Source organism: Trachymyrmex septentrionalis, unplaced genomic scaffold (genome assembly GCF_001594115.1).
Source record: "Trachymyrmex septentrionalis isolate Tsep2-gDNA-1 unplaced genomic scaffold, Tsep1.0 scaffold269, whole genome shotgun sequence".
NCBI classification, from domain to species: Eukaryota; Metazoa; Arthropoda; class Insecta; order Hymenoptera; family Formicidae; genus Trachymyrmex; species Trachymyrmex septentrionalis.
The window spans coordinates 227,363-241,445 of record NW_017305429.1 but is presented as its reverse complement, the minus strand read 5'-3'; the positions used below and the strand labels follow the sequence as shown (position 1 = coordinate 241,445).

The following is a 14,083-nucleotide window of genomic DNA, read 5'->3' as shown; positions in this document are numbered from 1 at the left end:
ACACATTTTAATCTTTCATGTGTGTTACAGGAAACACACCTTTGCATTTAGCTGTGATGTTAGGAAGAAAAGGTATGGACATCTTTTGTCTTATTTTTTTGCATTAGAATGTTTAAAAAATATAATTTTATTCCTGTTATTATATGTCAGATGTTAAAGATATGATATATGAACTGATAATGAATTATATATGTACTTATAAAATTCAAACGTTAAAATTGAGGCTGTAAAATATTAAAATTAATTTTTAAAATTGGAATAGATCTGATATACAGTTTGTTTCATTACATTACAGCATGTGTTCAATTATTGCTTACACACGGGGCACCTGTAAAGGTAAAGAATCTAGCTGGTTGGAGTCCATTGGCCGAAGCAATTAGTTACGGAGATAGAATAACCAGTTCGTATGAAATAATATAATAATAGATTTAGAAATTACCTATTTTAATAAGAGATATATCAGTTATAAAAAGAATAGTTAAAATTTAAGTTTTAATTTCTCTTATTTAACTTGTATACACTTTGTATAATGTATTGTAACATATTTATACAGAAAGTATTTCACTTCTAATAAATTAGTTGATAGATTTACTTAGATAATTTGAAAAACAATTCCTAGTATAAAGCATTAATTTCAGTTTTTATAAGTTATAAGTGAATTTTAACATGCAGATGATCTAGTAGGAATGATACATCTTATATTCTATAATTATAATGCATAAGATTAATTTAAAAATGTTTTTCGTAGTATCATCTTTAGTACGTAAATTGAAGCAACAAGCAAGAGAGCAAATGGAAGAAAGAAGGCCGAATTTAGTAGCTGCGTTGCATCAAATGGGTGATTTTTATATGGAATTAAAGTGGGATTTTCAAAGTTGGGGTGAGTTTCGATGAAATTGAGTGCTGATTAAATCTGAAACTACGAATAACTTATAGACACTATTTAAAAAACATTTTCCTTTTATTAATATAAATATTAATATAAAAATTGTTATTATTTATTATAAATATTCTATAAATGCATATTAAAAAATTAATATATACGCTTATGTGAGCAAACTAAAAAGAATTTATATATAATTATCGATATTCTCTTTACAAAAAATCTTTGAAAAGAAAATATATTTTATTAAGTTTATTAAAAATTTTGCTGTGATGATTCAATCAAATGACTTATTTTATTTTGTATATTCTGCATAATTCTTTATATTTTCTGTCAGCCAATGATAAATTCGTTTGTTCTTTCAGTACCTCTAGTCTCGAGAGTGTTGCCGTCAGATATATGTAAGATCCACAAAAGTGGAGCTTCAATTAGGATGGATACGACTCTTGTAGATTTTAATGATATGAGGTGGGAGAGGGGTGACATATCTTTCATCTTTAATGGTGACCAAAAGCCTAGCCATTCATTGACTGTCCTCGACAATAAAGCCAAACTTTTCCAAAGAGTGAGATATGAGGTTAATAGTACATTAAATCCATTTATTTTCTTTATGTATATGCTTTCATGTGTATATGCAAAAAACTTATTTTGATATATCTATAAATTTTATATTTTATATTTTATATTTATACATATAATGAAAACTCCAGCTTCAATAGATGTCTTAACATATACATAATACGTAATAAATATGACTAATTTGAGACTATTATTTTATGTTGAGATAGTTCTACAATGACAAAGAACAATCTAGGCAGTTATTAGATTTTTTATTTATTACATCATTAATCTTGTACATACATATACTAAAATTGTTACATTAACATTATATCGATATGTTATATTGAAAGAATCCTTTTTTTGTATTTAGGAAACAGAGCTTGAAATAGAGGATGAAGTTGATATTCTTATGTCTAGTGATATTATGGTAGCGCAAATGTCTACTAAAAGTATCACATTTTCTAGAGCGCAGACAGGATGGATTTTTAGAGAGGACAAAAGGGTGAGCATGTTTTTACTGTATTGATATTAACATATTAATAATATGTCTAAAGTTCTGCTGAAATAAATCACGAATAGGAAAAAAGCCTTTAAAAGCCGACGCCAGTTATTGTTGTGTAACCAATTTTATTATGTATTACAGAAACTCTTCTCAAACGTTTCGACCCACAATCAGGGTCCTTAATGAGAAATTAGGATAATTTAATAACAATGTTACAATTTAAAATATAATAATATTAATATTAACAGTAAACTGTGTAATATCATAATTCCACACTAATGATGTTTTCTTTGAATTCTTCAGAAGTTTTAATAATTTAGGCAGAGTAATTAAATCGGAGATATTTTATAATAATAAAATTGACTTAAAAATGTGACATAATGAAATAGAGACAAAATATTTTTTAATTAATATATAATATTTTATTATTTATAATATTTTATTATTTATAATATTTTATTATTTATAATATTTTATTATAAATATTTAAAACTAGGAAATGGTAGGCGCTTTTCACGCTGATTTTTATCAAATCAATGGTATGGTATTAGAAAGTAGAAAACGTCGTGAGCATTTAAGCGAGGAAGATCTTCAAAAAAATAAAGCCATTATGGAATCCCTTACTAAAGGCAGTTCTCAAGGATTTAAAAATGGCGAGGTAATATGTTGTAACATAACATGTATTATTGCTTTGAGATTTTTATTTCTTGCAATATTCAAAATAAATTAGTTCTTTTTCAAGCTATTGTCCATGTTTAAAATTAACAGAAGCTAAAATTTTATTATATGTCATAAAGTTTACTTTTGTGATAAATGTACATACGAAAGATAAGCAGAAAATATGTTATATTTTAAAATGTATGCGTATATATAGTCAAAGGATTTTAATAGAAAATAAAATAAATGTTTATTTACTTAGCCTCCTGTGAGAAGAGCATCGTTGAATCCGCCACCGAAATCGAATATAACCTGGGATGAATACGTCGTCGCTCCACCTGGTCAGTGTCCACTTCTAGGAAGAAATCTCGTTTATAAGGAAAGTAGTAAATCTTTCAAAGCTACTGTGGCAATGAGTCCAGATTTTCCCCTTACCGTCGATATGCTACTCAATGTTTTGGAAGTGATCACGCCGTTTAAGCATTTAAGCAAGCTACGCCAATTCGTACTTATGAAGTTGCCCCCTGGATTCCCAGTTAAGATTGACATACCGATTTTGCCTACAGTCACTGCTAAAATAACTTTTCAAGAATTTGCCTTCCGAAATGATATAGATCCAGAATTGTTTCAAGTGCCATCAGACTACTTCGAAGACCCAATGAGGTAAAATTCGCTTTCGATAAAGTAAATTAGATACTGTATTATTTTATAGATTGTGCTCAAAAAATTAATACAATCCCAATTTATCATTTTTGTAAAATTCATCATTTTAGAATATATTTTCTTGTAAATATCTTAAAAATTTTTTATTTATTTGATGTAAACGAAGATTATATTAAAAAATCTATAAAATATACAGCGATCTTTTTTATTTCTGACCTTTTGAGAACAGAACACGAATAAATTAAGTATCGAAAATTTTTGTTTTTTTGATATATTATCTTAAGTTTGAAGCCATAATAATACGTTTCAGAAATTACGGTGCGTACCTAACTATGATGATGGTTCTTCATACCGCGTCATGTGCTCGAGGATAAACGTCAAGATAAAAATAAAAAGAGCGTTATTGGATTTGTTGTTATTTTAACAAACTTTTTTTTCTCGTTAACAAATTATATGATCTTTATTTAATTTAATTATGTCATCAATAGAACAAATATAGAATTATACATTTTGACTAATTAACTTTTGACATTTCTAATAAAAATGATCCAACAGTGGAGTCATTATGCTTGCTTGGCACTTTTTGCAGATTTTTGCGATTGCCTGCAATAGTTAAAGGGTTAATTTTTTTATATTAAACAAAATTTATTTATGTCTTACAAATTAAAAAAATATAGTTGTGTATAATGCTATTTAATTATATACATATATACTCGTCCGTGCAACTCTTTTTTTATATCATTTTGCAGCATTCACACTATAAATGACACTTTTTTTGTACTAATCATTAACAATTGCTTTGCAGATTTCCTGACTTATGACGCTTCGACATCCTAATATTAATCAAGATCCAGCCTAGTTGGGGTCTGTTTTCTTCTATGCTAGGAGACAATCTGGCTTTCGTGATTTCAGGCAGTCTGGGAAACATCTACGCGAGCCATTATGTTGTTCATTGAATAACTTGTCATCTTTTGATCACACCTAACAGCGAATCATATATGTCGAATCATACATGTTCGATAAGGAAGTAAAACTATAGAAGACAAATCTGCACTAAATTCAGAGAAACTTGCATACTATTTAATACCTAACTCGATCAATCACGTTTGTCTACTTAATTTGCGAAGCATATATGTATAGAGATAAAAAGATCATTCGTATGTTGTGCTGCACTTGAAAAAGTATATACTATTATACATACAATGAGTGATATAATCTGATATTTCAAAACATCACGTTTGGAATTTCCACCTCTTGACTCTTTGTGAATTAAATTAATTTTTTACAAAAAATTTTTCTTAAATTCATATCAGATCATGCATTGGAGATTAAGAATCGCAAAATAGAGATTAGAATTTAACCAATCAAAACAAAGCAGGTTAAGATTAAAGTTATATCTTTTAAAAAAATTTTAATCTCCAGTTTACAATCCTCAATCTTCAATGTCTGATTTGATTTATGGACTTTACGATTCTCGGTCTGTTATTGAAATTATTTAATCATTGTGTATCAAATTATAATTATTATTATATGCTCATATCTTCAATATACATAAATTCTTATTAGCAACGACAGATGAAAAAAGTAACTTTGATAAATACGAAGTAAATATATTTCTTTTATTAGATCATAATCTGATCTTTTATTATATCATAATTCAGCATGATTGCAGTGATGGGCCAAAGAGCTTAATAATCAAGCAGAATAGACTAGATGACTCTTGCTATGTTTGTACTCTACACTTTTCGCGAATTACCTATTTAATCAGCGAAGATAAGTGTTCATATTTGTTTCTTCGCTATTTTCCTGAGCAATATCAGAGCTGCCATTCAGTAACTTAAGTCGCTTTTTGTCACTTTTTTGACAAAACGCTTTAGTTTATTATATTTGAAATAAAATACACTATATTTATTTTATTTAATAAAACTGCATTAGATGTACTTGTATTCTATCGTTCAAGACCTTATTCTTTCCTTATAAACTTTCAAAGTACGAAAAAAAAATTTGCTTTATGTTTATTCACACCCATTCTACAAAAAAATCATTATTTGAGCTTCAAACTTTAGGCCATAAAAAATTGATCAATTACAATCGAATATGAGAAGAATAATTAACTATGATTGGTTAATTTCTCTTATGGCTTAAGACTTAAAACTTATTAAATAATGGTTTATTGTATAGAAAATCTATTAGGATCCAAAGGTGGATCACAGAGAAAATAAGAGTAAACATTATTTCTTTTACTTAAATAGCCTTAATTGGAAATTTAATAAAAAATGTCACTTTTTCTGTCAAAAAGCAGTTACTTTTTTAATATCTAATTGATGATTGGATGGCAGCGCTGCAATATTTTTACTATCGAAATTTTGTAAATACTATAGTGTTTAATTGATCTTGTAACAGAAGATTAGTCCAAAATGTATTCTTCAGTATTATCAATTGATAATTACGTAATTTATACTATAACGATTGTAATACTTTCTTTTTCAGTATAAACATTGTTTTTAACGGAATTAGCTTTTAACCTTGCATGAATCAGTGCATAATGTCATCTTTAAATATAACGATTCGTACTCATACTGCATTCAATACTAACTATCGTTTACGTAATTGTTGCGGCAACACGGAGTATTCGACAACTTTGTAGCAAATTTTATTTTCGGATTTTTTGATCAAAATCTGATTGTATGACATACTGTAGCTTTTTAATATAAACATCTTGATAATTTAACATTATATTAAAATACCGCATGCAAAAAAATAAATTCAAGCTTGTTACAAAAATTACATGAAAAACAAGAATTTAATTGTCTATTTCCATTTACGAGGATTATTTACGAAAAATGATTCGTCATTTTGATTTGATATTTAATTTACGAAGGAACTTTTCCAGGCCTGCATTTACAAGGTCATTCGGCATCTTGACATAGAATAAGGTTTACGTTTAACTCATTATAGTATACTCAACATAGTTTCGAATTTTGCAAATGCAGGTTTTTAGCACTTTATATACATAAGGTCATAAACGCCCCAAAACAATGGACTTAAATACAACTTTTGGCTTAATTTTCACGTTGATTCCTATTGTTGACTTCCTCTTTTATCGCTTGCATTTTGGAATGCATTTATGTTGAAATAGTGATAAAAACTATAAAAGAGCGGCGATAAGGCCGATGATCACAATTCTATCTTTTGAAAATGTTTTATCTCAGTTAACAACTGAAATTATGCTAAGTATCATATAAATATCACTGTTTCTATAAACACATCAAAGAAAGATAGAATTAATTTAAGCTTCTAGCGCCGTCCTTGTCGCTGTTTTTAAAGTTTCTATTATTGCACCAACATAAACGTACCTTTACGCGCAATCGGCAGTTTATTGTTGAGAATGATAAAGAGAGAGATATATATGATTATTATTTTAAAATGTGAATTTAAGGCATATAGAAAAGTGACGTCGTTTGTTCTTATTTTGACGTCAAAATAATTTTAAAGACGTCACTCATGAGCTTTCCCTAATAAGCGTTTTAATTTATATAGTCGAGGCATCAATGACCGCAAATCATATTGCGTTATACTTCATAGATGCTATTATTTAAGGAATGCAAAAGTATGAGTGCGGGTTAATTTCCCTCGCTACTGAATGACTTTTGAACAATCACGATGAGACCTAAATTGATGATGTTTTTATGTTATGGACTTTTATGAATAATAGACACAGATTTCGAAATAAACGAGTGAATTTTCTTTGACTATTATTCAGTTGTATAAATTCTATTATGTTTTATTTAATATAAATTAATAATCATGTTGATTATGTATATGTAATAAAAAACATAAAATATCAATATCGGTATTTTTTATATCGATTGCAATTCTTGATCACCAAAGGATCATCCATAAAAATAACAAAGGTGTTAAAGCCGTAAATGTATGCAGAATGTGTATAATGTGTGTCGCGTGTTAGAATTTTTATCTTAGGATTTTGAGAGTTTTAATATTTTGAAAATTCCTCACAAAAATCTAAAATATTGGTCAATTTATTATTAAAAGTCAATAATTAATTATTTATTTAGAGTATTAAAAAGTACTGAAAAGTAGTGCTTTTAATGCTTAAAATAAGTAATTAATTACTGTCGTTTGATAATTATGTTAGATTTCTATAAGAAATGGAATTTTTTTTTTAAACAATATCCTTAACAATGAGACACCTAATACAAGTATACTCAATATATCTTTATCTTATGTTAACTATATATGTGCTGATCTCTATTCTTATATCCTTTTATTTGATTGATATCCTCCTTTCTGTTAAAACCTTAAGCAATAATGAACATTTTTTTAGCTTAAACATTTCAACTGCTAATTATAGTTCTTAAAGATGGTCTTGTCCTTTTATTATAGAAAATGAAAATAAACTTTGAGATTTGAGAAAATCATAATTCGTCGCTCGTATAGCTCTATTCTTGCTCAACGTCATGATTTGACTTATAATTATATAAGTTTTGCCGAGGTGTATTGTTATCTTAATAAAGTTTAGAATAATATTCCTCCTATTTTACTTCATTCTTCCTAAATATTCACGCGTTTCATACATAATTTTATTGACAAGAAACTTTTGCATATTTCATTTAAATGTTTATAACACGAACAAAATTATTCCAATTGGAAAAACTTTTCCTCGAATAATTTTATAATGAATTTCTTAGTCGAGGGTTAATTTAAGTTAATACTTTTTAATATTAATGTAATACGAATAATATTTGATAATAACTGCTAATAGACAATTTAAGAGACTATGCCAATATTGTATGTGTAAAAATGGTTCAAAAAATGATACGATTTTTTATATTAAGACTTAAGGATTAATTTCTAGTTCTTTTTTAACGCATCTAGTCTTAGAATTTAGACACCGTCCGCCATTTTCAGATTAACTATAATATGATACAACGTTCAAGTCGATTAATATCTATGTATACAATTTATATTAATACATAAACGAATTTAAAATTTAATAATTTATACATAAATATTTTGCTCATAAATTTGTTAAAAATGATAAAAATATACATTTTTTTGTAATTAACTTGAAACGTAGGGCGCATTAATCACCAATTATTTAAACGGTGTCTGAAACCCTTACTTGAGAAACTGTTTAGTGTTTTTTACTTTTATTAAATAACGAAATATAAAATACGAAATAATTTGATTTTATGAAGAAAGTAACTTTCGTGGTTACGTTCAATTTAAAGATCAGTTCGAAGATCGATCGAAAGGGCACGTGTGTGGTCACAATTGCGGCACGTGAGAATGAAGGGGCGTACAGAATCGTTACGTGTATTGCTTCGTGACACGCGAGTCCATTAATCGCCGTGTAATGCGAGCACTGTCATCCCTTGAGAATGAATTGCGTTACACGTCGCGCGATCTTGAACTACTTGCGACTAATTTTACGGCCTTCTCTTCGACTGACGCAGCCGAAACTGGGAAATCATGCGTGAACACACGCAAACACGTGCTTCTTTTTCAATACTGTAACTATATTAGTATTTTTAGTAATCAAAATGGCTAATGATTTTTTATAAAAATTTTTCGAATTAATATAACAGTACATTTTGTGAGATTTTTCATGACTTTTATTGCAATAAAATGCAGTTAAATGGATCAAATCACTTTTTTCTAAAAAAAAAAAAATAAAATATAAGAAGTATTATGATATTTAAAATCTTGAACACTATTTTTTTTATTACTACTATTTTCGCATAGTAGTAAAAATGACTTATTTGTTTTTTTATAAAAATTACTCAAATTTATGATATATTTTCTTAGATTTTCCGTGAGTTTTACAATATATTATATGTATAAATGATTAAAATATATGACACAATATATTTACTGTGCACTTTTGTTTTTAAATAAACTATACTGAAATGAAAAACGATAGAATAACGGTCGATTTAATAAAAGTGAATAATAATAGTAATAAATTAACTTTATGAAAAAATGTACTGTTCTTTTATTACGAAATATTGTTTGCTCTTTTTAGCGCAAGAGCGTATATATGTATGTACAATACGGAATTAGGATGGTTACATAGGTACTGATAAAGTTTCCGGGAAGAGAAAGTTTGTTGTCTTTCAGATTATAATTGCAAAAGTTCCGACGGCTTTTTGCATTTACGACATGTATGCACTTTGCATAAGACCGACATTTCTAAAAAAAATATAGTATACTAAAACAATACTCTGTTCTTGAAATTAGCAGAAATGGAATTCCATAGAAATTAGTGTAAGAGAAAGGAATGTAAGATAAGGAAATAAGATAAAACGTTTTATTTTACACATTTTAATTTATGAAATATTGTCAGAGTCTTTATACAGTCTTTATATAAACTTCAGAATTAAAAGTGACTGTACGATGAAGAGAAATTAATCTTTTAAAAGAAATAAAATAATCTGAAATAAATCATAATTGTGAGAAACATTTTCAATGTTTCTAACACATATAGAAAACAGTATTATATAATATTGTATTCAAACAAAACAAAACAAAAAAAAATATATATATATAAAAGAAATTTCTTTTTAGCATTTTACAAGTATAGAATCAAAAGAAAAAATTAGGATAAATTCTTTAAACAATTGAAAGTTAACAATTTTGACAAATCTGAAAACATTCGATTGAATGCTTTTTCTTCTTTTTATGTTAAATATCAATAATTAAGCATAAAAATTTAAAAATTACATTTTTTTATTTATCTTTATTTTTTTTAAATATAATGAATTGATAATTGCGTAATAATAGAAATAACATTTGTAATTAAAACAACAAATACTGCTTTCTTTAATTTCGTGATTACAATTTCCTCAGAAAAAACCCACTATTACAAAATGATGTGACTCTGCATATAGACATGGGGACTTGCGAGGTACTTATATAACAACCTCAGAAACTATTGTATGTGTATTTGAATGGAAAAATGTAAAGCGGAAAGATAGTTTCCATACCTTTGGGCGTGTCTTACCGATTCTTGTCAACGTCCTTGTCAGCGCGGCTCTTAAGAGCGACCTAAGCTTAAACAACCGAGACCACCTTGAAGTATGAAGAGGGGCATATTGACATGATGTTAGAGGAGAGAATATATAGAGGTTTTGCACACCAGTATGAGAACAGATCTTTACGTGTCTCAAACACTGTGTTTCTCCGAAAAATGCAAGTAGTGACATCGGCAATATGAAGTTGTTCTTTATTGTAAGTAAATTAAATATTCTTTTCTTTTTCAAATTCAATTGAAACATTATTGAAATATTAAATTTTTTTAAATATCGTTCCTTACATCGAATGCAAATTTGCTCACGACGATCGCGAATTATTATGATAATAAAGAATAAAGTTAAAAAAACACGTTCACCGATTGCGAATAGTGTAACTATTCTGATTATCAAATTTAAACTTAATTGCATTTACATCTTATATACATACTTATTTACATCATCCATACTGTTATTATATCACGTTTTGTTATCACCGTTATTGATAAGTACTAACATTTATTAAAAATTAATCAGTAAAATATATATAAGCACAGTAATTTAATTTTAAATATATGATTATTTATGGAAGTATTCTTATATACTATCGAAAATAGAAATTACGACAAAATAGACGTATCATACGATAATTATCGTGATAAATGCAAAATCTATTATAAATTTTTGCAACACGAGATAAGTTCCTTAAAAAATCCAACGATATCAATAACGCAGATAAAAATGCATTTTCGCAGCAGTTCGATTAAGTATTACTTTATTATTGTTACTAATATTATCAATCCATATTACAATACAGAGAGAATGTAAAAAAACCTATGCATAAATCTTCCACGTTTAAGAGTATACTGGGTAAATTAAACTATCAAATTTGACATTAAACCGCTTCATTCAGCTTAATGTCGAGTAATTTTTTTATTAATATGAATTTTATAATTCCTTTAATTTTTAATATTAAATATTGAATATCAATATTCCATATATGTGAGATATAATAATATAATATATTAGATAAAAAACATTCATAACACGCGAATACATATAATACATTTTAAATTATTAGTACATTATATTTAATGTTATATTAACACTTTGCAATCTGCATATATACATATCATATAGTGACAACATCTGACTGTAACAAACTACGGCTATACGAATTGAACCGCAAATTGAAGCGCAAATTGAAGCGCAAATTAAACAACAGTGTGAACAGCAGTGCTTTAATCATGTTATTTAATTACGTATACAATTGTTTTTGCGTTACCAAATACTGTATGTAATTACTATGCATGTTTTCAGATATCGACTTTCAGTCTAATTGCAATATGCCGCAGCGCGAATGAATCTCCGGATGAATTAAAATTACTCACAAAATTATCGCCGGTAAATAGTGCACAAAATGTATATCCGGATAACACACGGAATCAGGGAGATTTGGTTGAATCTGCGAGTGATCGAAGTAAGAAAACAACAATACCTTATTCATACTTACATATATATTTTACCAACATTTACGCATATGTATAATTTATGATCTTATGCATGATTGACATTTATTATGATACTTATAATTTATCTACGTTATCATTATTTATGAACTATGGACTTATTTTTATTTACGGATAAAAAAGTTGGAACAGTTCTGCTTGCAACGATTAAACGCGCGGAGTAATTCAAGGAGATCGCTAGCGCATGACTGTACGACCAAGCTTTTTTGATGTGACAATTTAATGGCACCTTCGTTGCATAACATAATAGGGTTTATTGTACATGGACATTATTCCATGATTACATTAATTATTCTGTAACTTTTGAAACATAGTTTGTTGCGTGAGACTCTTTTGAGAGCTGCAGAAAATGCGGAAGTACGCATACTGAAGTATTTTCTTTGAAGTGAATCACTTCTATTTCTTCTCAAGGAGGAAGTCCTTCGGGTGGCTTGTTATATTAGCATCTTATTACAACCTGCGATGTTTTTTCCGTTTTTGTAATGGGAAGCGCCCGACTTTCAAAGTCGAGAGCGTGAGAATGGCAGTGACACACTTACTTAATATGCTGATTACTCATCGCACTACTATCCTTACATCGTGCGGAATCGCGATCGATTATTATATCTATTACGTTTATTTTTTCCCCCCGTAATCTGCACGTGTTTGAATTTCCGCAATTCGTAATTAAATCCTAACAAATACGCATGATGAACATAATTGTATCATTAATTTTGTAAACTCTATCAATTACCGAGGAAGAATGATGTACTGTTGACTCGTGGAAAGTCTACGCAAATTTAAATTCTAAACCGCGCGCAATGTCTCATTTCGGAAAACTTTAATTTTACACGTTTTGGAAATTAAATACTGACCGAATGTATTGAAAATTTATAATTGCGAGTATTTTTTTTAATTTCTATTTTCTTACAAACATGGTCTCAAGAGCAAAAATAAAAAAAAATTGTTAAAAAATCACAATCTTTTAAATTCTAAATTATAAAATTAATCTTCATAAAAAGCTATAATTTTTTAGAAATTGAGTCTTGATTTTCAGTAATTATTCATTCATATAAAATATCGTAATTTATTATTTATATAAAAAATATTTGTGCTAGCGTTTCATATAACTAAAGGTGGATATCCTGGATCAATTGGAGGATATCCCGGGGGATATCTTGGAAGATATCCCGGAGGATATCCATATGATACAGGAATCATTGGATCCGTTTATCCTGGTACATCATATCGTGGTAGCAACCTGATTCCAGGATATGGAGGTTCTCTTGGGCCAGGAGGACTCACTGGCGGCGGGTAAGATTTGATTTTATAAAATTTTTTATTACACAGAATGTGGTATTTAGAGAAGGAGAACAATATTTAGGTATTTAAAATATGAGTACATATTCTTTAAAGTTTAAATTTAATTATAGTCACAATTAATAGATATCAGTAGAATCTATTATAGCCGTAGGGTCTGATTCACGCTCGCAATGCTTAAAACTTTTCATCCTTGTTGTTTGTCAAATATTCAACGAAGACAAATGATACTCATGAGCGTTGTCAGCATGAATCGGACCATGGCTTATATGTGTTGTATTTATTTTAAATATTAATATCAATATTAAGTACAATATAATAAGTATATTTTCACAATTTTTACACTTTTAGATTATATATAAGAAACTAATAGATAAATACGAACAAATAAAAAAGTATAAGAATTTATATATATACATATATGTGTGCGTGTGCGTGTGCGTGTGATATAATAAAAGAAAAAAGATAAAATATCAGAAAAAATATTTTTGAAGAAATACGCATATTTACACGCGATATTCTAATTTAGTACAAAATAAATTAAAAATGAAAAGATCATTTTCTTTATTATAGATATGGATATTATGGTAATTATCCCGGGTATGGCGGATATGGGGGATATGGAGGATACCGAGGATATGGAGGCTATGGTGGAGATTATGGAAAGGGATATTATCCTAGTAATTATGGGGGTTATGGTGGTTATGGGAGTTATGGTGTTGGAGGTTACGACAATTTAGGATACGGACGTGATTACGGCCGTTACGATGGATACGATAATTATGGTTATGGAAATACATATGGCTCAACATATGCAGCGAGGAGTCCATATTCTCCATACAGTTATCGTAGCGATAGTTATGGTACTTCTTTGAGTAATCCGTCTGGTTATCGTGGTTATTCCTAAACGTGACTTCATTATATATTTTCATGTAACACTTACAAACATTATAATGAT

The 14,083-nt window shown here is 28.1% G+C and overlaps 2 protein-coding genes across 4 annotated transcripts in view; both read left to right on the top strand.

Annotated features, from left to right (window-relative positions):
* Positions 1-4,738, top strand: part of LOC108749136 (ankyrin repeat domain-containing protein 13C) — a 6,895-nt gene extending 2,157 nt beyond the window's left edge. Inside the window, exons 2-10 of one of the 3 annotated variants that reach the window (XM_018487662.1) lie at positions 31-72; positions 296-400; positions 749-880; positions 1,249-1,460; positions 1,815-1,946; positions 2,443-2,604; positions 2,866-3,266; positions 3,577-3,584; positions 4,072-4,738. In XM_018487662.1, the coding sequence (XP_018343164.1) occupies positions 31-72; positions 296-400; positions 749-880; positions 1,249-1,460; positions 1,815-1,946; positions 2,443-2,604; positions 2,866-3,266; positions 3,577-3,584; positions 4,072-4,103 (1,226 nt within the window). In that variant the 3' untranslated portion in view covers positions 4,104-4,738. Of the gene's footprint in view, positions 1-30; positions 73-295; positions 401-748; positions 881-1,248; positions 1,461-1,814; positions 1,947-2,442; positions 2,605-2,865; positions 3,267-3,576; positions 3,641-4,071 lie in introns of those variants that run through there. The other 2 variants (XM_018487664.1, XM_018487661.1) reach the window with 2 other exon arrangements.
* A 5,647-nt stretch (positions 4,739-10,385) lies between these two features.
* On the top strand, positions 10,386-14,077 carry LOC108749137 (keratin-associated protein 19-2-like). Its single transcript, XM_018487665.1, has 4 exons — positions 10,386-10,517; positions 11,618-11,777; positions 12,924-13,119; positions 13,699-14,077. The coding sequence occupies exons 1-4, from the start codon at positions 10,500-10,502 to the stop codon at positions 14,030-14,032; spliced, it is 708 nt and encodes a 235-aa protein (XP_018343167.1). The 5' UTR covers positions 10,386-10,499; the 3' UTR covers positions 14,033-14,077.
* Positions 14,078-14,083: the final 6 nt, after the last annotated feature.

What these genes read in the sequence shown, in the direction of transcription:
- LOC108749137 (XM_018487665.1), top strand. An exon ending in TGAATCTGCGAGTGATCGAA is followed by an intron (nt 11,778 to 12,923) that starts GTAAGAAAACAA and finishes TATTTGTGCTAG; the next exon opens with CGTTTCATATAACTAAAGGT. An exon ending in GGAGGACTCACTGGCGGCGG is followed by an intron (nt 13,120 to 13,698) that starts GTAAGATTTGAT and finishes TCTTTATTATAG; the next exon opens with ATATGGATATTATGGTAATT.